The following is a 23,320-nucleotide window of genomic DNA, read 5'->3' on the forward strand; positions in this document are numbered from 1 at the left end:
ATTCCTCCATACCAACATGAACATATAAACGGTTTTTCTCAAATGTTGAATTTTGCTGTAGAAAATGCTTTTTGTGATTTTATGCAGTATAAGCATAAGTTGGTATATAACTTGAATAAAAAGAATGGAAGGAACTACAGGCATTAGCGAATAATGAACATCTTATTATTAAACCATCTGATAAAGGTGGTAAGATAGTGGTGATGAATGTTGCTCAATATTATAAAATGTGTATGACACATCTGGATGATACCAATACCTATGTTAAGAGTAATACAAATGAATATATTAAGACTATGAATGATTTTGACACCCTTATATCTAAGGGAGTGAGGTTAAAATATTTTTCACAGAATGACAAAGACAAAAAGTTTAATACTGATGGCAGTGAGTTGGCTTTATGTTACTGTCTTCCAAAAATTCAAAAAAGTGGGGTTGAGCCACCTCGTAGGCCTATTGTATCTGCTCAAAAATATTTTTTATCTAATATTGGGAAATTTTTGCATGAATATTCCATTAGGTAATAAAGTTACCTAGTTATATTAGGGATAGTTTTGATTTTTTGGAAAAATTATCTAAAAAACAATGGAGTGCAGATATGTTTTTTATAAGTGCTGATGTTGTTAGTTTGTATACTAGCATACAGTGTCAGTTTGGACTAGAAGCAGTAAAATATTTTTTGGGTGATAGTCCAGTAACGTATTATATTACTGAACTATTGGAATTTTGTTTGAATAATATTTTTTTTATGTTTAATGAACAAATATACAGACAAATCAAGGGCACTGCCATGGGGGCATCTTTTGCCTACATGCATGCCAACCTGATGATGGGTTTGTATGAGTTAGAATGGTTATATCATATAGATTTTTTTTTAAATTATGTAGTTAGTTATTTTCGTTTTATAGATGATCTTGTTTTTATTTGTAAAGGTGGGATATCTTATGTTGGTCAGTTTATAGAAGTTATGCAACATAATAGATTTGGACTTTTCTTTGACGGCGTACAGGTGGGCAAACAACTTTTTTAGACATACATCTGATTTTGGAGGGCAGCAATACTTTACGTACGTCTGCGCATAGGAAATTTGCTGATAGTAATCAGTATTTGATGGGGACTAGCTGTCATCCAATTTATACTTTGGTCTCCTTGCCCTTTGGGGAATGTATGACACTTAGACGGCTATGCAATACTGACAGGGACTTCTTTAAAGAAATTAGTGTGACTAGTGAGATGTTTAGATTGAGGGGCTATAGTGAAGCTAGTGTTCAAACAGCTATAGATAAGGTTATTAATGAACAATATAAAGTTGGTACTTATAAGTATGGAAGTAAGGGGATATAAGTTAGATGTTAGAAATCAAGAGAAAAGACTAGTTTATTTTGTCTCTACATATAGTGTTTTCAGTGATGTTTTAATAGATATTGTTAAACACTACTGGAATTGTTTGTTTAGATCAATGGACCTAAAAAATTTATTGTCTAGGTCTTTAGGCATTTCATTTCGTAGAGGTAAGAATTTAAAAGATATTTTGGTACGTAATAAATTTAAACATCCCACTGAGACATTGCAATATAGGACCATGCAGAGACCAGGAACTTCACCCTGTGGTCATTGCAATGTATGTCATTATATTGTTCCAACTTTTAAGTATATAAATGGCCATGTATTTGAGGTTAAAAATATATATAGCTGTAATACTGAACGTATTATTTATGCGTTGAAATGTTCGTGTAACCTTGTACATATAGGAGAAAGTAAAAGGAAGTTTGAAACTAGACTGCAGGAGCATGTCAGGAATATTATAAATAATAAAGAAGATAGCCCTGTTGCTAAACATTTTATGCTGGCTCACAATTCGAATCCAAATGGGTTACAAGCCACTATCTTAAAACATATTATGAAGGGTGTATTTTCTGATGATTTGTATAAAAAGTTGTTATATAAAAAAAGTATTTTCATTTTGAAATATGACACCATTTCCTCATGGTCTGAATGTGGAATGTAACTGCAGGCTTCTTATCTGATGAGAATGTAGTATTAAGCATTTTTTTATGTTTATTGATTAATTGGTTTAGGCTGCTTGTTTAATTGTTAGATGTATTAGGGTATATAAACTGTGTAAGTTATGTGATGTTTTATACTCCTTGAAGGCGGTTGCCGAAGCGCCAGAGGTGCAATAAACTGGTGTTTTAAGTGGATTCTTCATCTGTGGTCTTCAGTTTTCTTTTTGGTTCGTGCAGAGTCTCAATTATGGCACCCAGTTTGCAGTCATCTGCGAACTTTGTTAGCCATAGCCCCTCCATGTTTGCTTGTACCTCCAAGAAGTAGATACCGAACAGGAGGGGTCCCAGGACTGGGCCCTGTGGTACACACTAGTCACAGGTTTGGAGTCGGATCTAGCGTTTCCTATTCTCACTGAATGGGTTCTATCCGTGAGCCAGTTAGCAACCCATCTTATAAAGTACAGTTGTGTACACTAACCATAAATGTAGATGTTAGAGTGTATTCACTGTTGCAGTCATTACATTTGGGTAATCCAGCTGGCAGGTTGCCCTCAGCCGGCCTGAATTCCAAAGTCTTGGGTCCTGCGTCGGCTTCTGTCACCCCTTTCCTGACGTCAGGTCGTCAGGGGTATAAAAGCAGCAGCCGATGCCATTTTCTTCAGTTTTTCTTGCCCCAGATGTCAGGTACCCCCAAAAAGGGTAGCCAAACTTTATATATATATATATATATATATATATATATAAATTTTACCTTCATCTATAAGCAAATACACCACATAGGTAGTACAAATCAGAGAAGGAAAGATAAGATCCAAAAGAAAAAAGGGGGAAAGCAGGTGGGTAAACCTGGACTGCAACAGTGAATACACTCGAACATCTACATTTATGGCAAGTGTACACAACTGTACTATGTTCTTCGTGTTTCACTGTTGCAGTCATTACATTTGGGTAGAGTCCCAAAGCTATGGTTGGGAGGCTGGAACTAGACAGCAGTAGGAGCGGCTATGAGGCCCTGCAGGACTACAGTGGCAAAGCCTGCCCTGGATTTAGAATAGAGTGGCAGATGATAATGCTTTGTGAAGGTGTGCACCGAACTCCAAGTAGCTGCCTCTAAAATGTCCCTGGTTGGTACTCCCCTGAGAAAGGCTGCTGAGGTGGCTGCAGCTCTGGTGGAATGAGGCCTAATGCCCTTAGGCACTGGTTTGCCATGGTGTAAGTAGCAGAAACGAATGCAGTGGCCTAACCACTTAGAAATAGTCTGCTTTGAGATAGGCTTTCCTTGTGATACTGCAGCATAAGCCACTAGTTATTGCTCTGTCTTCCTGAAAGCTTTGGTTCTGTCCAAGTAGAATCTAAGTTGTATGTGTATGTCCAAAGAATGCAGAATTCTCTCCCCCTTGTTCTGTGGGTTTGGATAAAAGGTTGGCAGATGAATGGTTTGGTTAAGAGCCACACTGGACACTACTTTAGGCATAAATGTTGGGTTTGTCCTCAGGAAGACCTTGTCTGGATGAAAAATGATGAAAGGTTCCACAGCCTGAGTGCCTGTAGCTCTGAAACTCGTCTTGCAGAAGTAATTGCTAAGAACAGAGCTGTTTTCCAAGACAAAAACTTCATATCAGCAGTAGCAGCTGGCTCAAAAGGAGGCAGTGCGAGCTTTTCCAAGACATAGTTGAGGTCCCATGCAGGTATTGGTAGTCTCCTTGGAGGCCTAAAATTTTTGGCTCCTCTGAGGTACTGCCTTAATACAGGGTGAGAAAAAAAGTGGTGGCTGTGTATTGTAATGAGCCGAAATGGCAGAGGCATGAATTTTAATTGATGAAATAGATGGTCCTTTGTCCAGCATTTCAGTTAAGTATTGCAAAATCTGAGGAATATTTGGTACCGCTGTATCAGTTCCTTGTGCCTGGTTCCAGGCACAGAATCTCTTCCATTTTCCAGCATAAGATTTTCTAGCACTAGGCCTTCTGGCTTCCAGAATAACATCCATCACAGCTTTACTGAGTGGTGTTTTTTGTATGACTACATTATCTGCCATGCTGCCAAGTTTAATGTCCTTAGTTGGCTGTGCATGATCTGATTGTTTTGCTGGGATAGTAGTCGAGGTATTTGAGGTAAGGTCCAAGCTGGGTATAGAGATAAGTTCCTTAGTATTGGATACCAGTACTGATGTGGCCAGTCTGGGGCAATCAGTATCATCTTTGACTTCTCCTGTCTGACCTTTAGGAGCACCTTGGGGAGGAGAGGCAGTGGAGGAAAGGCATATACTGATAGGTCCTTGTGCAGAATCTTTTTAGTTGGTAATTGAGAGGAGAGGCAAATAGATCTATGTCCGGGCATCCCCATTTCCTTGTTATCATGCTGAAGACTTGTGGATCCAGCTTCCACTCGTGGAGATCCATGAGGTTTTTGCTTAGTTCATCTACCAGAGTATTTTCCTTTCCTGGCAGGAATTGTGCCTGCAGATGTACTTGGTAAGTCAAAGCTGTGTCCCACATGGTCATGGCTAGTCTGCAAAGGGAGTAAGAATGTGTGCCCTCCTGCTTGTTTATATACCACATGACTGTGGTGTTGTCTGTCTTTATCAGTAGTTGTCCCGCTTAAAGTAGGTCCTTGAAGGCTGTCAGTGCATTTTGAACAGCTAACATCTCTATTTGATTGACGTGTAGATGCATTTGGTTTGAGGACCATGTGCCCTGAATGCATCTTCCTGCCATGTGGGCTCCCCAGGCATAGTCTGATACATCCATTGTTAGTGTCTCTCTGGCTGGAGGTAGTGTGAAAGGCTGTCCCTTGTTCTGGTGACAAGCCTTTGCCCACCATCGAAACTCCTGTTGCAGGCAGGGAATGAGAGTAATGACTGTTTCCAGGCTGTGGCAATGTTGAGTCCAAACACTTTTTAGGTACCACTGAAGTTTCCTCATATGCAGTCTTGCATATGGAATTAGTAGGATACAGGAGGCCATGAATCCCAAAGCCTGCAGAATTTTTCTTGCAGATAACTGGGCCTTTGTTGCCAACATTTTGAAATAGGTAGTCAGTTGTCTTCGTTTGTCTGGCATGAGATAAGCCATCTGGGCAGTTGTATTTAAGCTTGCACCCAGGAATATCTCTTGTGAGGGTACTAGTTTTGATTTCTTTTTGTTGACTGTGTACCATAGGCATGTTAGAAGTCTTTTCACAAACGGCCAGATGTTGAAGAATGTCCTTGTTCTCTGCTTGAATGAGACAGTCGTCCAAGTAAGGATATATTTGTATTCCTCTTTCTCTGCAGAATGCAATTACTGGTGCCAGGCACTTTGTAAAGACCCTGGGCGCAGTAGATAAGCCAAAGGGCAGTGCAGAGAATTGGTAATGCAATGAACCAGCCTTGAATCTTGGGTATCTTCTCCATGATTGTCTGATTGGAATATGCAGGTATGCCTCTTTTAGGTCTAAAGTCACAAGCCAAGCATTCTTGCCCAGCATGGGCAGAAGCTGCTGCAAAGTTAAAATTTTGAATTTCGGAATATCCAGGAAAGTGTTCAGAATAGATAGGTCCAGTATTGGCCTCCAGGCCTTGTCCATTCTGGGTACCAAGAACAGTCTTGAGTAAAATCCTTGTCCCTGCTCTTGCACTGGTACTTGCTGAATGACCCCCATGTACATGAGGGATGAGACTTGTTTTTGTGCCTCTGCCCATTGATTTTTTGGCAGATCTGGCCAGCTGTTTGCCTTTGGCAAAGTATGGAAATGGAACTTGTAGCCTTGTGACACTGTTTAGAACCCACTTGTCCTGGGTTATGATGTGCCACTTTTGAGCAAAATGTGCTAATTTTCCCCCTAAGGGTGCTGCCAGAAGATAAGTGCTTGGTGCTGGCAGGGGGAAGTCATTGGGACTGTTTTCTGTATGTTTGTGATCTATCTTCTCCAGCTTTGGAGGTAGAAGCCTCCCCACTGCTTGGGCCTGTAAGAACCTTGCGCCTGGGGTCTGCCCCTAGGGCGTCTGGATCTACCCCTTTGAGGTCTGTCTGACACAGGAAAGGACCAATTTTTCGTAGGCCAGTGTCTACTAAACCTAGGTGGCTGTACTTCTAAAACATCTTTGACAGTTTGAATAGATTTAGCTTTGTCCTCCATTTTCTTTAACACCTCTTCTGCCTTAACACCAAAGTATCATGCTGCAAAGGTGCATCTAGTAATTTTACTTTAACATGATCAGGCAGGTTTTGTTCCTTTAACCAAGCATGCCTCCTAATTACTGAACCTGTAACTGCGGCCCTGCAGGAGGCCTCCAAAGAATCAAAACCACATTGCAAAGTATGTTTTTCAACTTGTTCTGCTGCAGACAATAAATCCTGCATTTCCTTGTTTTCTGCGCATTCAGAATTTAACATTTTCTGTTTAAGCAATCCCATGACATGTTGCTGATATTTAAGCATATGAAATTGACAGTTTAAGGCCCTTATAGCCAAAGTTGTGGATGTGTAAACCTTTTTTCCCCATCTATCCAGTGCCCTTGAATCTCTGTCAGAGGGGGTTGGGTTTTTGCAGTGGAAGCCTTAACTACCTTTGGACCCTGTGAAATAGTTTCTGGGTCAGCAGCAGGGTTTCTAAAAATAACTTTGTGTGAGTCAGGAACCCTGTAGTATCTGTCAGGCTTAACAGGAGCTGGGGGTAAGGAGTCAGGGGTCAGACTAGTCTCCGAAAATACATCATCTACAATGTCTAACACAGGTGGAACAGCTAGAGGCCTGTGCTGAGGTAGTAAAAGAAAATCCCTGAGCCTCTTTTTAGATTCAGAAAAATCTTGCCCCTCCCAGCAGAAATGCTCCCTCATGGTATGAAAGGTTTCCCCAAAGGAATAGTCCTCAGGAAGAGATGCTGAAGGTATAAATTCTTCAGCATCAGAATCCTCATAGGGGGGAAGAGAATATTCCTGATCAGAAGAGGAATCAGAAGAAATAGAAATCTGATCTGAAGATTCATAGTCAGTGTCTTGCCTAGGCCTCTTATCAGGAGGGGGATGGGAACCATACCTGATCAAGGTAATCAAGTCTTCGGCCATTTTGAGCATCTGTTTGGGCATAGAGGCCTGTCCACATGGCTCTTGAGTTTGTTTCCTTGCTTTAGAAGGTGCTTTAGTCTTTGAGGCTGTTTTAATATAAAGATGTTTAGGTCTGAATACACCCTCAGAAGCCGGTACCTGCTCAGCGGCTCTGGACCCATCTGAGGGATTAGCGTCCGAGGCTCCAATACTTGAGTATCCAGCGGTATGGCCGACTCCACGTGGAATCGGTAGCGGCCTGCGACTCGGGAGTGGGCGTCAGGGGCTGCAAAAGCCCCTCACTGAGAACTGGCGACTGGCTTAGGAGAAGTTTCATCATCAGTTTTGGGCCTTGGTTGTTTTTCTCTATCCTTTTCTCTGCGTTTTTTGTAAACTCCCGTAGTCGGATGGCTATCTGACGAGATTTCAGGATAATTAAACCGGCGTCCAAAAAAGTTTAAAGCAAAATCACGATGACGCTTAATAGTGTGTTGGTTAAATCTAGCACTAAACCGACAACCAGTAATGTTGTGATCAGGGCCAAGGCAAGGAATACAGTAAGAATGAAAATCCTTATGAGGTATTTGCTTTCCACAAGAAATACAATTATTAACTTTTTCTGACATCGTTCTGGAGCAAGAAAAAAAGTTTCCCCAACGGGGTACTTAGCTTTATTGAAGACTTTGGATCTGAAACTCAAACACGAAAATATCAGGAGTCAGCCGACCGGCACTTGCGAACTGCTTTGACTTTGGGCACCATGCGACAAGAAAGACTGAAGAAAATGGCGTCGGCTGCTTCTTTTATACCCCTGACAACCTGACGTCAGTGAAGGGGCAACAGCAGCCGACGCAGGACCCAAGACTTTGGAATTCAGGCCGGCTGAGGGCAACCTGCCAGCAGGATTACCCAAATGCAATGACTGCAACAGTGAAACACGAAGAACATCGTAGGGGTTTATATTTAGGTTGGTGAATTTTTCAATAATTCCCGTGTGGGGAATGGTATCGAAGGCCTTTGCAAGATCAAGGTATGCTGTGTGAACCACCTTTCCCTCATCTACTGCTTTAGTGACCATTTTGAAGAAGTCAACCAGATTTAGGAGACAAGACTTTCCCTTTACAAACCCAAACTGGGTGGGGGTCAAGGGTTTGTAGGTTCCCAATGTCTTCGTTTATGAGTTCCATGATGATGCGCTCCATGGCCTTGCAAACGAGACTTGTCAGGCTGACGGGGAGGTAATTCCTGGGGTCATTGGTGGCACCTCCTTTGTGGAGTGGTATGAATGTTGCCATGCGCCACTCTGTGGGCACATAGCCTGAGGTGAGGCTGTGGTTAGACATGGTATTAATTTGAGGGATTCATTTGTTTTGGAGTTCATGTAGTACGCAGCCTGGGATGCTGTCTGGTCCCATGGAAGCTATGTGTTTCTTGCCTTGTAATGTGCTATTTTCACCCGAGTGTCTGATTTTAGGGGCAGTACAATTTTCTGGTATGGAAATGGGCCCTTTGGGGGGATGAGGGTGGAGTGCAAGTTTTCACTGAACCTATCGGCCAGTATATTGGCAATGTCAGTTGGTTCCATGAATTTTGAACCATTATGCTGTAGCGCAGAGCAGATCTGAGAGTTATTTAGGTTTTTGACATAGCTAAAGAATGCTTTACGATTGTCTTTGGTGTCGCAATTTTTCTTTCAAAGCTCGCCTTAGAAGTTTTTATGAGGGTTCTTAGCTTTTTGCTACGGTTGGTCAGGGAGCCCCCTCCATTCCTGGGATTTTACTCTTTTTTGCAATAATTTCTTCCTTCTATTATATACCTTATTTATGCCCGGGGCCACCAGGCTGGTTTCCTCTTTTTGGAGGAGTGGGTCTTGGTCTTGTTTGGGATAGCACAGTCCATGCACTAGTGTTGCCTTTAATTATGTTTGCAAATATCTGTATGAATGACTCAGAGCATGGGATCCTGGCAGAACTCACTACTCTACCTAAACTACAAAAATAAACAAGAACAGAAAAATAAGCCAAAAGAACTTACCAATTGCTTTAGTGTAATGCCTTGCTCCCAAAAGCAGTTCTGGAGCTCGGTACCAAAATGTTACTACTACTGGGTCTAAATCTGCCAAAGGCTTTAAAGGGGAATTAAATAATCTTGCAAATCCCATGTCAGCTGCAGAATAAAACACAAATGGAAAGAAATACACATGTATCAGTAAGGTTTATACACATTCTTACAGTCACTACAGAGGTTCTGTAAAGCTTCAACAGTAAGATCAGATGTTTATTCTATGTATGTTTTAGCTATGTGACAATCTGCTTGCAATATTTAATTCATCACCATCTATCAGCTATGGAATGTTCTAAGACTATGTCTGGAAACTTTATAAGTTAAAATGATATGCCAAACATGTCCTGTGAACAATAAATGCTTCAAGTATAAATCAACAGTGCTGTCCAGTAAAAAAAATAAAATAAAAGATTTTCCTTACAAATACAGTAATATAATACAACAGTGCACTTTTTGTATCTTGGAAAGCATATACACTAAACACTGTATTAGTCTTAACTTTGTTCAACCATATCGACAAATGTGCTGTGTGCTTTTTTGGGTGCTTGTCTTTAGAGACATTTACGGAAATACAAAACGTCTACATGCACAATTAACAATGCAAATACCTCTCAAACTGTACAATTTAAAACGAAAATGTCAATGACAACTTTCTTCAGCACTGCCTAAGGTTTCAGATGATATCATACAACAGCTTGTAAGCCATTTGGATTTAGCAACATTAGTGGAAACATGGAAATAATGTACAATTTCATAATACTTAACATACAACTAACAGTAAAGTGTCAACAGTACTTGACATTAGTACTGCAGTAAATCCTAGACATGTTTTTGTCATTTTGCTCCCTACAACCCACATCCTCTTCATATGCTGCCCATCATTAATTAAGTGATGTGATTAAGAAAGCTATCTCCAAACAATGTCATGACACCTGTATGGAGCTATGAGTGTCAAGATGAAAATATATCAAAAGGTGCTACAGAGGTGTGAATTAGATGAAACCATGTACACAAAGGTTAAAGAAGACGACAGCTGGAGACATTAATACCCACACAGACTAAGGACCACCATGCAAACAATACTATGGAACAAAAAGCATCCTACAGCAACAATGAGTAGGTCATTCAAATAACAGGGTGGTAGTCATGATTTTGTGTGTCCACTTTTGATCCTTTCACCATTATTACAAATGCTGAGTTATTTTCTTTTCTATCTGAAGTCCTCTGATTCTAAGCCTCTCCTGTACACTTGCCTACCAAATTTACCCTTTTCAGCAGTAAGAAGGGTATTATTCAAAGTATAAAATGCAGATGATATCCTTGACACAAGCATTCTTACACGCACACAGAAAACCAAGGTACCATTCATCTTTAAATCCATGAAATGCATCATCATAGAACCTAAAAACAAAACCATGAGCTTTTGTCCCTCGATCCACATCAATCTGGTTTCATGAAAGGCAAGTCCTGTATGCACAATCTAGCTGATTTCTCTGAAAGGGTTTCAGAGTCCCTAGATAGGAGACAGATCAGCCACACTGCAAGGAACATGACATGTCTACAATAGTAATTTGCCTGACGGACAACACTATGAAGAAAATATCGCTGAAAGGCTTTCAGCAAATATTAACTAGTGCAAAATGTTTCCACTGGTGTGTGACTGTGTGGGTATATACAAGTTAAGAGGACTATAGGAAGTCTCCCCCTACATGAGCATACAAGGGACTTTCCCTTTATAATAATAATAAAAAACAAGCTTTTATTTACGACAGTTTTTCGAAATTATTATCTGTTGAACAAATTTAATTTGCCAAATAATCACGAACACATACTACCTACATGGATCTGGTAAAATCCTAAAAGAGATTACTAGGCTAACAGCCATAGAGTCTTTCAGTCTAGCCATTCATGCCCCAAATTTTCCAATTATCAATGCCCATGGGCTAGAATGGCTATGGCATATGCCTGTTATTAAGGGCACCTACAAACTGCCCCTTGTCCATATGGGCCACAGGCGACAAGACCAGGGTGAATTTGCGATTTCCAATCCACTAATCTAAACTATGACTGAATAGGATTAGTGAAGAGCTATGTTTCATGTGAAAGGGAAGTCTGTTCCAGAGAAGGAGTATGCTCTGAGACGCATCTATCCCTCCAATGTGTTTTGTTTAGGTCACAGAGTAGGTTTAGATCCTTAAATTGGGTAATCCTAGTGCTGCTCGTTTTGCTAATGTGTAGCAGATCCACCATGGCTGGATCAGAGAATGACCCTCAGTACTCTGCAGAAGGCTAATTACAGAGACAGGGCTTTGAAGAGGTCCACAAAGGACATATTTACATCCTGTATTCTTTTAGTGAAGAAACTGTGTGGCCACTTCAGTTGTTGCAAATGCCTGGTCAGGCACATGCCAAAGGGTGCCTAATGAAGGCAGAGTATAGTGGGACTGACTATAAATTTCCTTAGATCTGGATGCCATGCCCTTACTTATAAGTGGTGCCACATGGAAGGCTTTTCTCACTACCATGGACACATGCTGATCAATGTTCAGGTTACTGTCAACTCGAGTGCTCAAGTCCCTTACTACTGGGCCTACTCTTAGGGGAGTGTTATTAATGCTGCAGTTTGCAAGGGTAGTTGTCTTCCCATTTGCTGCGGCAGACTTTCCTGGGGGATATTTACATCTTTGGGGAATTCAATGATTGCACCCAGCTTGTAGTCACCAGTAATTTTGGAGAGCCTAAGTCCCTCTACAATTGCCTTGACTTCAGAGAAGTACATTCTAAACAGGAGAGGTCCCAGTGGGACACTACTAATTACAGGCCTCTTGGTGGAGATGGATTTCCCCAGCCTAACTTCATGTGTCCTATCTGCAAGCCATTTGGCTATCCATTGAGTGACATATGGATTTATGCCTAAATTTGTGAGTTTGTCTATAATACCACAATGAAGTAATGTGTCAAATGCCTTTTGCCAGCTCAAGGTAGGCAATATGTACCGTTTTGCCCTCATCCTTGGAGCTAGTGACCTCGAAGAAGTCCAGCAAATTTAGTAGGCATGACCTGCCCTTGATGAAACCAAACTGACATGAGTCCGGTATTTGAAAATTTCCTATCTTTGTTAATCAAGTCCACAATAATTCTTTCCATGGCCTTGCATATGACATTAGTAAAACTTATGGGTCTGTAGTTCGGTGGGTCTGTTGATGGTCTGCCTTTGTGTAGTGGGATGACAGTTGCAGGTCTCCATTCCCTAAGAATAAAGCCTATCTGGAGGCTGTAGTTGAATAGAGATTCTAGATGGCATCACAGATCATTTTTCAAGCTATTTAGGAGGCTTCCTGGGATACATTTCAGACCTACTGATGCAGTGCTTTAGCCCTGGAGAGTGTAGTGAGGGACCTTTACTTTAGTAACAGTTGAGGGAGAAGTGATAGAGGGCATTTCCTTGGGGAGTGAAATCAGAGCCAAATTCATGGCCAACAAATTTGCCATATTCCCTGGTTTGGTATAGGTGGTTCTATTTACTATTAGTTTAGCACACTGTTGGGTGTTCCCTTTAAGATTGTGTACATAACTGAAAAAATGTCTTATGGAGATCCTTAGCCTGGGAGGCTATTTTTGCCTAAAAGTTGGTTTTGGTGGACTTGACTAGTCCCCTGAGTTGTTTATTGAGACTGAGGAGGGAATTTCCTGCATTTTAAGCACAGCCTTTCCTATTTTTGGACAAGATTTTTTTTTTGTTAGACAACCTATTGATAACAGGGGTCCACCAAGGTGGCTTGTTTTTGGAGCTTGTCCTAAATTTATTTCTGTTTGGAACTGCTGTTTCTATGCAGTTATTTACATGCTTGTACAGGGTTTCTGTAAACACTTCCACATACGCCATGTTCCCTGAATTTGGGAGGGGGGACTGGAATTTGCCTATGCCTTCACTTAATAGCAGATAGTTAGCCTTGTAAAAGTTTTTAAAGGTTCTGGAGTTTGCTGCAAGTTATTTCAAGGGTTATTACTCTGTGATCTGATCTGACCAGTGAGGACATTGCACAAGGGAGGGGGGGGGGATGCAGCTATCCCTCATATTTGTGAGTACAAAATCCAGAACATTTGAACCCCTAACATGTGTGCAGTCTAGCTGTTCCATGTTTGCAGTGATAAAATCCAGGAATCTTTGGGCCTGCATGCTAGTGGCTGTGTATGTATTCCAGTTTATGGTGGGTATGTGGTTGAAATTGCCCATGAATATGGTGATGGGCTGAATTGTGAGCGACTCTAGTACATTCAAGTATGTGGTACGGTTATCCTGGGTCACAGACGGGTACCTACAGCTAGCAAGGATATGGTACTGGACTTTACCCTAAGGTTCGTTGGACATGGAGTAGCTCAAGCATGTCATACTGTTTGACCAATCCTGCACCTCCATCTTCTTTCCATTCTTGGGCAGTAGCTGGTCTAAATGTGTGGAAGGCATTATAACCTTGTACAATCAAGGTGCCTTCCATGCATTTAAACCAGGTCTCAGTAACTGCAAAGATGTCAACACTCTCTAGGGTGAGAGGTGCTTCCAGGTAGTGCAGCTTCTTGTTGAGACTCCTAACACTGAGAAGTAACAGGTTTAGTTTACTTTGCATAGAATTTACTACGTTAGAAGATTCATCAGATTAGCATTGCCTAAAAAGGGCACTACAGGGGTGGATAATGTTTTGGCCAATATCCACAAACCTAGGGGGGAGTGGTGCAGATCATGCTTGGCAAAGCAGCAGGGTCTGTCAATCATGTCTTCCCAAGCCGACAAATATTGTACCCCCCCTTAGAATGACACCAGTAACTAAGCCAATTGTTAAACTCAATCATCTTTTTACACTGTGGTATCATCCTTGAGAAGGTAAAATGCTGCAAAATTCTAGGCTAATACCAGTCTGGGACATGCTCTGAAAGCTGTATCATGTCTCTCTTCATGTAGTGCAGGGAAGTATGTCTCAGGTCATTAACACCCACATGGACCATGACAGAGTCATACTAGTACTTGTGGTTCAATGTCCAGAGTGCATGTGTGATCTGGTGGATCCTTGTCCTGATAGGCAACTAACCATGACTGTCTCCTTGCTCAGCCTGGTAAAGGAAGCATCAGTGCCTCTCACAACAGAGTCTCCAATAACAAATATATTGGGTTGTGTGATAGATTGTCTTAAGGGCTTAAAGGTTGAGACATTGCAAAACATGGATGTGTGTTGTCCTGGGGAAAGCTGTCTTTGTAGAGTATCTGGGAGGTTGATGAGGGCAGCGTACGGGAGGCATTTCAGGTTTGGGTAGACTGCATTTAAGAGCCTCAGCATATTCAAGTTTGTGTGTCCGGTTCATAGTAGATATAATGTGTACGCTACTGGCAACCTGTTTGGAGATATCTATGTCTGCATGCAAAAGCTTTGCCTCCAAACAAATAGTACAGTCATGTAAAATCTTACCATAACAGTAAATAACCTTCTTTTCACAGTATTCATCACCTCCGGGATCTCATGCCAAGGGTAGCCCAACATCCGGCCAATATACAAGACTATTACCTAGGAGTACTGTCAATCACACATATGCTCCCAGTGCATACACAGGGCATAAATGTGACATCTGAACTCTCCCAATCCTGAACATCATTGTTGCCAGTCCGAAGGTCATTACTGTACATCAATAAGGTGGTTGTCAATAAACATGAAACAACTGCTACATCGCCTCAAGATCCCCATTTCCAACAGGCTGGCTAAAGAGACAGTAGGAAAGTGCACATCCACAATGCAATCTGGGTTTAAAGTTGTTGGGCTGGGAGGAGAGGTCTAGAATTGCTCTAAAACACTCTTGGGGTAATGCTTCACAGTGAGCTAACTAGCTGCTCTACACTCTGTTAGACACTTGAGAAAACAGCAGAGGAAGTTTTATCTGACAAATTACAATTCTAGATACCTGCTTTTTTACAAGGCACTGCAAACCACTGCTGTACAGCTCAGCAGAGATTATTGGAGATGAGTTAGAAAGGAATCCAATCAGTAAACAGTAAAAATGCAGTGTATGTATAATTATATATATATATATATATATATAAAATTATATATATATATATATATATATATATATATATATATATATATAATTATATATATATATATATATATATATATATATATATATATATACACACACACATATATTCATATTAATGTCTATATGAATTTCAACAGTATTCATATAAAATATTCATATTATATACAGTGTGCTATCCATTTGGAGATGATTTGTTTGGATATGGCCTTGCCCTCCACCCCTGCTGCAAAGCTGACTAGCAATTGGTCAGTTTTCCTAAAGGGCTTAGTCCTATCCAGGTAGAATCTGAGTTGTCTGTGCACATCTAAAGAGTGCAGGATCCTTTCCCCCTTATGTTGAGGCTTAGGGAAAAAGGTGGGCAAATGAAAAGATTGGTTGAGAGTCACACTGGACACCACTATGAAGGTTGGGTTAGTCCTGAGGGAGACCCTGTCAGCATGAAAAATGATGAAAGGCTCCACAGCCATTAGTGCTTGTAGCTCTGAAACTCTTTTAGCTGAAGTGATGGCCAGAAGCAAGGCTGTTTTCCAAGAGAGGAATTTTTAACTCTGCTGAAGCTGCAAGCTCAAAGGTGGCAGTGTGAGATTTTCCAACACAAAGTTAAGGTCCCAAGCTGGGGTAGGAGCTCTTCTGGGTGGACTTAAATTGTTAGCCCCTCTTAGGAACTGTTTGATGAGAGGGGGAGAAAATAGAGGTGGCTCTGTGCTGTAATGAGCAGAGATGGCAGAGGCATGAATTTTAATAGAAGAGAAGGCTAGGCCCCTGTGAAGTAGGTCTGCTAGGTAACCCAGGATGAGAGGTAGGGAGGGCTGTGCTGTATCAGCTCCCTTAGCATGGATCCAAGTGCAATACCTTTTCTACTTATCACCATAAGATTTTCTAGTGCTGGGGCATATGGCCTCACATATAACGTCCAGGACTTGCTTGCTTAGGCTGGCAACTGGAGGACAGGTCAGAGAATAAGCCAGGCTGCCAGGTTCAGGGTCTGCAATTGTGGATGAATAAATTCTCCATTCTGCTGGGTCAGGAGATTTGGGATCTGAAGTAGGTGCCATGGAGGCAGGGCTGACAGACTGAGCAGCAGTGGGTACCAGTGCTGGCATGGCCAGTCTGGGGCAATCAAGATTGCTCTTGGTTTTTGCTCCCTTATTTTGAGTAGTACCCTTGTGAGTAGAGATAGAGGGGGGAAATGCACAGATCGAGAGGTTTACCCATTGGAAGGATAGGGCATCCACTTTCCAGGCCTTGCTGCAAGGTTCCCTGGTGCAGAATTTGCTGAGCCGGTGATTGTTGTGGCAGGCAAATAGGTCCACCTTCGGGGTGCCACATTTCTGGGTTACAAGGTTGAAGGTGCTGTGGTCTAGCTGCTACTTGTGTGGGTCTAGGAGTTTTCTGCTTAAGCTGTCTGCCAGAGAGTTTTGGGAGCCTGGCAGGAATTGTGCTAGCAGGTAAATTTGCATGGCTGAAGCCGTGTGCCAAAGGGTCATGGCTAGCCTGCAGAGGGGATAGGAGCGAGTTCCTCCCTGCTTGTTAATGTACCACATCACTGTGGTGTTCTGTTTTGATCAGTAGAGGCCCCAGGGATAGTAGGGGTCTGAAAGCAGTCAGAGCATGCTGAACAGCTAGCATCTCTTTTTGGCTGATGTGCAGATGCATTTGATTTGGGCTTCAATGGCCCTGAATGCACCTGCCATCCAGGTATAATCTGATGCGTCTGTGGTTAGGGTCTGGGCGGCGTAGGGTTGTGAAAAGGGAAGTCCCTTGTTGTGGTTGCATGCTGCTGCCCACCAAAGAAAATCTTTTCTTAGACAAGGTATCATAGGTAGGATAGTTTACAGGTCCTGAGAGTGTTGACACCAAAGGCTTTTAAAGTACCACTGAAGTTTCCTCATATGCAGTCTGGCATATGGAATGAGTAGAATGCAGGATGCCATGAACCCTAGAGCTTGCAGGACTTTCCTTGCAGATAACTGGGTTCTGGTGGCTAGATGGGAGAAGTAGCCTGTCAGATAGGCTTGTTTTTCTGGAGTAAAGCATGCCATCTGGGATGCTGTGTCCAGGCTTGCTCCCAGGAATACAATTTTTTGAGTGGGGACTAGTTTGGATTTCTTTTCATTTATAGTGCACCCCGGGGAGGTCAGTAGGTCCTTTACAAAGGTCAGGTGCTGTAACAGCTTCTCCCAACTATCTACCTGAATCAGGCAGTCATCTAAGTAGGGGTAAATATGAATATTCCTTTGCCTGCAAAATGCAATGGTCGCAGCCAGGCATTTTGTGAAAACTCTGGGAGCAGTGGATAAGCCAAAGGGAAGTGCAGAGAACTGAAAGTGCATAGAACCCGCCCTGAAACTGAGAGATTTCCTGCAAGAATCCCTGATTGGGATGTGTAGACAGGCCTCTTTTAGGTCTAGGGTTGCTAACCAAACTTCCTTGGATAGCATAGGAAGAAGCTGCTGGAGGGTGAGCATTTTGAATTTTGGTATCACCAGGAAAGTGTTTAGAATTGAAAGATCGAGGACTGGGCGCCAGGTGCCCTCTTTTCTGGGTACCAGGAAAAGCCTGGAATAGAAACCTTGGCCTATCTGGTCTGCAGCAACAAGCTGTATTGGCCTTATGGAAAGCAGGGAATGGACTTGGTTTTGTGACTCTGCCCAATGGTTTGGAGGAAGATCTGGGAACCCTTTTGGGGTTGGCAGTGTGTGGAAATAAAATTTGTATCCCTGCGACACAATGTTGAGGACTCATCGATATTTGGTGATGGAAGCCCAGTTTTTTTGCATGAGAAGAGAGTTTTCCTCCTAGGGACACAAGCAGGTGGGCAGAGGTAAGGGGTGGGAGTTGTAAAGTCATTGTGAGTTCTTTCCATAAGGGGGTGGCTCAGCACTCCCTGTTTTTGAAGTGGATGAACTCCATTGCTTAGATCTCTGCATTCCCTGGGACTGCTGTCTGTGGGGTCTGCTTCCCCTAGGTCTTGTCTGAGCTGGCCTTGAGGGGGCTGGAAAGGACCAGTGCTTGGCTGGACTTGCAAGAAGTCTTTAACTGCCTGCATAGATTTAGCTTTTTTTTTCCATCTTTTTTAAGACCCCTTCTGCCTTGGTGCCAAACAAATTGTCTTTGTAGAATAGTGCGTCCAAGAGTTTTGATTTGACATGGTCTGGCAAGGTCTGTTCCTTAAGTCAAGCATGCCTTCTAAGTACAGAACCTGTGACTGCTGCCCTGCAGGATGCTTCTAGGGTGTCAAAGCCACGTTGCAAGTTGTGCTTAGTATCTTAGTTTGCAGAATGCATAAGCTTGGTTTGCAGAATGCATAAGCTCCTGTAATTCTTTATTTTCTGCACAAGCAGGAAAGGTAGATAATTTGTGTTTAAGGAGCTCCACTGTATGTTGCTGGTATTTCAACATGTGGAACTGAAAATGCAGTGCTCTAATGCAAGAGCTGCAGAGGTGTATACTTTTTACCCTATCTGTCTAAAGCTCGGGAATCCCTGAAGGGTGGGATTCTTGGCTGTGGTTGCTTTTATTCCTTTAGGTCCCTAGGAGATGACCTCTGGGTCGCAGTAGGATTTTTGAAGAGAAATTTGTGCAAGTCAGGGACACTAATACCGGTCAGGTTTCCTGGGAGCAGGTGGTAGGGTGTCAGGAGTTAAACTAGATTCCATGAAAACATCATCTACAACATCCAGGGCAGGAGGAATAGCTAAGGGTCTGTGCTGTGGTAAATCTAAAAATTCCCAGAGCCTCTTTTTGGATTGAGGATAATCCTGACATTCCCAATGGAAATGTTCTCAATGTATGGAGGGTTTCACCAAAAGAAAAATCCTCTGAAGGAGAGGCAGAGGGAATGGATTCTTCTGCATCTGAATCCTCATAAGCAGACAAGGGCATGTCTTCATATTCTGAAACCTCAAAGTCGTCGGACTCCTGGTCAGATAAAGCTGCTGGGGACAAGTCTCTTTCTTTTAGAAGGGGCAGGCTGGCTTCCCCTAATAAGCATGATAAGGTCTTCCACTATTTTAAGCATCTGAGATTGAGGAATGGAAGCAGATGCTTGAGTTTGGGTCGTCATTTTTTTTAGGCGTAGTTCGTACTCTGGGCTTTAGAAACTCAGTAGTTTTAGAAAGAACGGAAGACGCGAAAAAAGTCGGTTTGTGTTGAATATCGGTAGTGCGAAGAACTTCCTCAGAAGCCAGTGCCTGCTCAGTGGCTCTGGACCCATCCAAGGTAGAGACATCTGCAGGATCCTTAGTCAAAGAAGAGTCTCGCGGCATACCGGACTCCGAACAGGTCTCGGTAGCGGCCTGAGAATCCATAGAAGTGGGCATCAGGGGCTGCAAAAGCGCCTCACTGAGTACTGGGGAACAGGCGACTAGCTTAACAGAAGCATCGTTGGCAGTTTTGGACCTGTGCAGTCTCTCTTTATCCTTATGTTTTTTCGGAAGATCGGTAGTCGGATGGCTTACCGAAGCCATTTTGGAATACGGAGATCGAGAGTGAAAGTATTTAGCTATGATAAGGGCCCGACGACATAGTTCTGCTGCTGAACAAAGCACAAAACCGGCAGCGGGGATGTCGTGGTCTGGGCCTAAACAGGTGACGCAGTAAGAATGGAAATCTCGGTGTGGTATTTGCTTTCCACAGACGAGACAATTGTTAACCTTTTCTGACATAGGTTAGAGCAAGAAAAAAGGATCCCCAATGGGGTACTTAGCTTTTGAAGACTTCAACCTCAATTTCAGAAATGAAAAACTCAGGTAGCAGCCGACTGGCACTCGTGCGAACTGCTTCTACTTCGGGTTCCTCGGCAAGAAAGACTGATGTAATGGTGTCGGCTGCCTGATTTTATACCACTGACGACCTGATGTCAGTCCTGGAGCGACAGCAACCAACACAGAAATACTAAGCCTCTGATATTCGGGCCGACTGAGGGATACCCCTGGCAGGATAACTCAAGTGTGATGACTGCAACAGTGAAACACGAAGAACATCTACACATTTAATAAAAAGCTATTCTATATAAAAGGTGGGAATAATAACTTTTTAATTCAATCACACTTTCTGTAATGTCTTTAAAAGTCAATGGTCTCGCAAATGAATACAAAAAAGAAAGAGTAGTGAACTACATTAAAAAATGTAGCATGCAAGTAGCTATGATACAGGAGACACACTTGGAAAGAAATGAACATGTGAAACTGAGAAAGAAAGGTTTTCAGGATGCTTATTCACTATAATACCTGGGACAAAGCAAAACAGGAGTCATTATATGAATTGCAAGATAAGCTCCAACAGTGACAGAACAGGATAAAAAATAATAAGATTTGTAGTACTAAGGGGCTACTGGTAAAGGAGGATTGCACTGGGATGTATTTATATTTAACCTTAAACTGCTATAACAGAGCTTAAGAAAATTATGGGAGAAATAATCATCTTAGAGCAAGGAATATTACTTATACTGACTGGAATTTGATTTGCAGCAGTAAAGATGCATCTGGGTGGCCCCAGAAGGGAAAGTATAACAAAGGAGAGCAGACTTTTGAAGAAATTTATGAAAATATTTGACAAGGAAGATGTGAATTCAGTGCTAGGAGTTCAGAGTGAATTTACATATTAGTCCCCAAGATACAAAAACTGGGCTAGGCTAGACAGAATTTGCATTTCACAGGAATACGTGCATTTAACTGAAGGTCTTGATACTCACCCAATAACTATCTCAGATCGTGTGTCAACTAAAATAAAAACACAGGGCAATGAAATAAAAATGAGACACTGGCACTTTCCCTCCTGTTTGACTGAAAAGAGAGGAATTTAAGGAATGGGTAGTGGCAAGTAATCAGGAGCTATTACAGGAGATAGAAATTTATTTTGAAACTATAGGTAGGGAGTGGGATAAAATTAAAGTGCAGATTAAAAATAGTGTGGAAACAAAAGAAAGGGAGATATGGTTAAGAAGCAAAAATAACTATTTGGTAAAGTATTGCAGAATATGGAGAATCTCACAGAAGAAGAAGAGGAGTAACTGCAGAATGTTAAACAGAAAATAAGGGATTATCTCAATAATATGCAGGAGTTTAGAAAAATTGCTGTTAAGCAACTTGTTTTTGAAAATAACACTACAGCACAAAAACTTTTAGCAAAACGACTCAAGCAACAGAATGTAAAAAGAGCTGCCGTCAAGCTTAGGAGACAATAACAAGGAAGGTAAGAGATCCCGTACAGGTATTAGAAATACTTCAGAAATTCTATGAAATTCTGTATAAAGCAGAGAAATATGGAAAATCAAGAAAAGGTGCAAATAGAAATGTTTATGGAAGAATTAAATATGCCAAAGTTAGAGGTATATGAGGCTCAATTACTAACAGGACAGTACAAGATGAGACAAAATGGTGATGCAAAACCAATCTACAGGAAACTCCCCAGAAATACATGATATTCCTGTGGAAGTTTGAAAGCTAGGAAGGAAAAAAACTGACAAATATCTGAAAGGTTTTGTTTAACAGCATTTTAAGAGAAGTACCAACATCCTGGAAAAAAGCAGTGGTAGCTGTAATACCTAAAGAGGCTTAAGATCCATCAGATCCAGTTTCATACAGACTCATTTCAATACTAAACCATAATAATACAGTGTTTGTGTCTATAAATGATAAAAGAATGGCAAAAGTGATGTCAAAATTGATATAGGCATGGATCAATGTTGTTTTGTGGAGGGGAGGCAAATATTTGACAAAATTAACAGAACACTGATGATCCAGAAGGAAGCAAAATGTAAAAAAAAATACCACTGTTGCTGGAGGGTGTTGATGCAGAAGAAGCATTTGACAGAGTAAGCTGAACTTTATGAGCAGGGCAATGGAAGCATTTGCATTCCCTGATGAAATTACAAGGCTGATTAGGAGGATTTAGGAAAGATCAGAGGTGAAAATTAAAGTGGGTGAGGTCCTCTCTAATAATTTCTGCTGGAGCAGAGGAACAAGGCAAGGGTGTCCTCTTTCCCCTTTTGCATTATATTTAGAAACACTGGAAAAGAAAATAAGGGACTCAGAAATATGGTAGTCAAGAAAAGCTGGCTCTATTTGCAGCTGATATTATTTTATATCTGACAAAACTAGAAAAGGACATTACAGTGTGGTGGAACATTTTGAGACCGCTTCAAATCTTTTCACAATACAAACTTAAAGAAGCTAAAACAAAGGCAATAGCAGCGTTAAATTATGTACCCACACATGAATTGGCTCGGAAATATTCATATTTATGGGGACATGATAAAGTCACATATTTAAGAGTATGGATTAAAAATGATTTGGGTTTGGCAGCTAAGGATATGTGGGAAGAGACTAAATAAAAGAGAATACAAAAACTGAGAAATTGGAAGCTCTGTTATATGGACATGGATAGTAAGATACAAGCAGTTAAGATGTCTTTAGTCCCTTTAGTCTTATACGCAGGACAAGGATATTTTTATCAACCAGAGTAGAAGTTGTGGATAGCAATTAAAGAGCTGAAGGATTTTATCAGGAAGGAGAAGATGGCAAGAGTCAAGTGGGATAAGCTGATTCTTCCAGAAGAACAAATGGACTGGGATTACCCGACTTGAAGGGGTATTTCAGAGGTTCACAGTTAAGGCTCCTATATATAGCACAAGCAGAAATCTATAATTCAAAGTGGAAAGAGATGACAATGAAATGGGGGGAAGCTGAAGAAGCAAGGAGCGACTGGGATTTGGATGCAGAACTTTTCAGAGAATAAGATTAATAATACAGAATATTACATTCATAAAATAGCACAAAGTATTCTAAGATATTCATAAAATAGCACAAAGTATTCTAAGAACTAAGCCAACACATGAATGAAGAAAGGAGATCCTGCCGATAGATCATTGCAATTAGGGATACAGACATTAGGAAAGGGGGGGGGGGGTTATTGGAGAAAACTAGCAAAGGAACCAAGGTATTGGGAGCAAATAACTAGAGAGGGAAAGATGATAGAATGGGAAGATGCCAAGAACTTATTTGGCCTGCGGGTTAGAAACTGCCTTCTCTATCAAGGATTGGTATCACAGTATAGGCAAAGAGAAAGAAATAGGGGGAGTCCTAAACAAAAGACCAGCACTGGTAGAGTTTGTAGTAGAATCTAGAACATAAGC

At 41.6% G+C, this 23,320-nt stretch overlaps 1 protein-coding gene across 3 annotated transcripts in view; it reads right to left on the reverse strand.

The window, feature by feature from the left end:
* The window catches only part of CDK19 (cyclin dependent kinase 19), a 1,741,514-nt gene that overhangs the window by 1,171,823 nt on the left and 546,371 nt on the right, over positions 1-23,320 (reverse strand). For all 3 annotated transcript variants that reach the window (XM_044066618.1, XM_044066628.1, XM_044066639.1), the window contains exon 6: positions 9,067-9,198. In XM_044066618.1, the coding sequence (XP_043922553.1) occupies positions 9,067-9,198 (132 nt within the window). The remainder of the gene's footprint in view (positions 1-9,066; positions 9,199-23,320) is intronic.

This window comes from Protopterus annectens, chromosome 1.part0 (assembly GCF_019279795.1).
Source record: "Protopterus annectens isolate FY-2018-M chromosome 1.part0, PAN1.0, whole genome shotgun sequence".
Taxonomy (NCBI): domain Eukaryota; kingdom Metazoa; phylum Chordata; order Ceratodontiformes; family Protopteridae; genus Protopterus; species Protopterus annectens.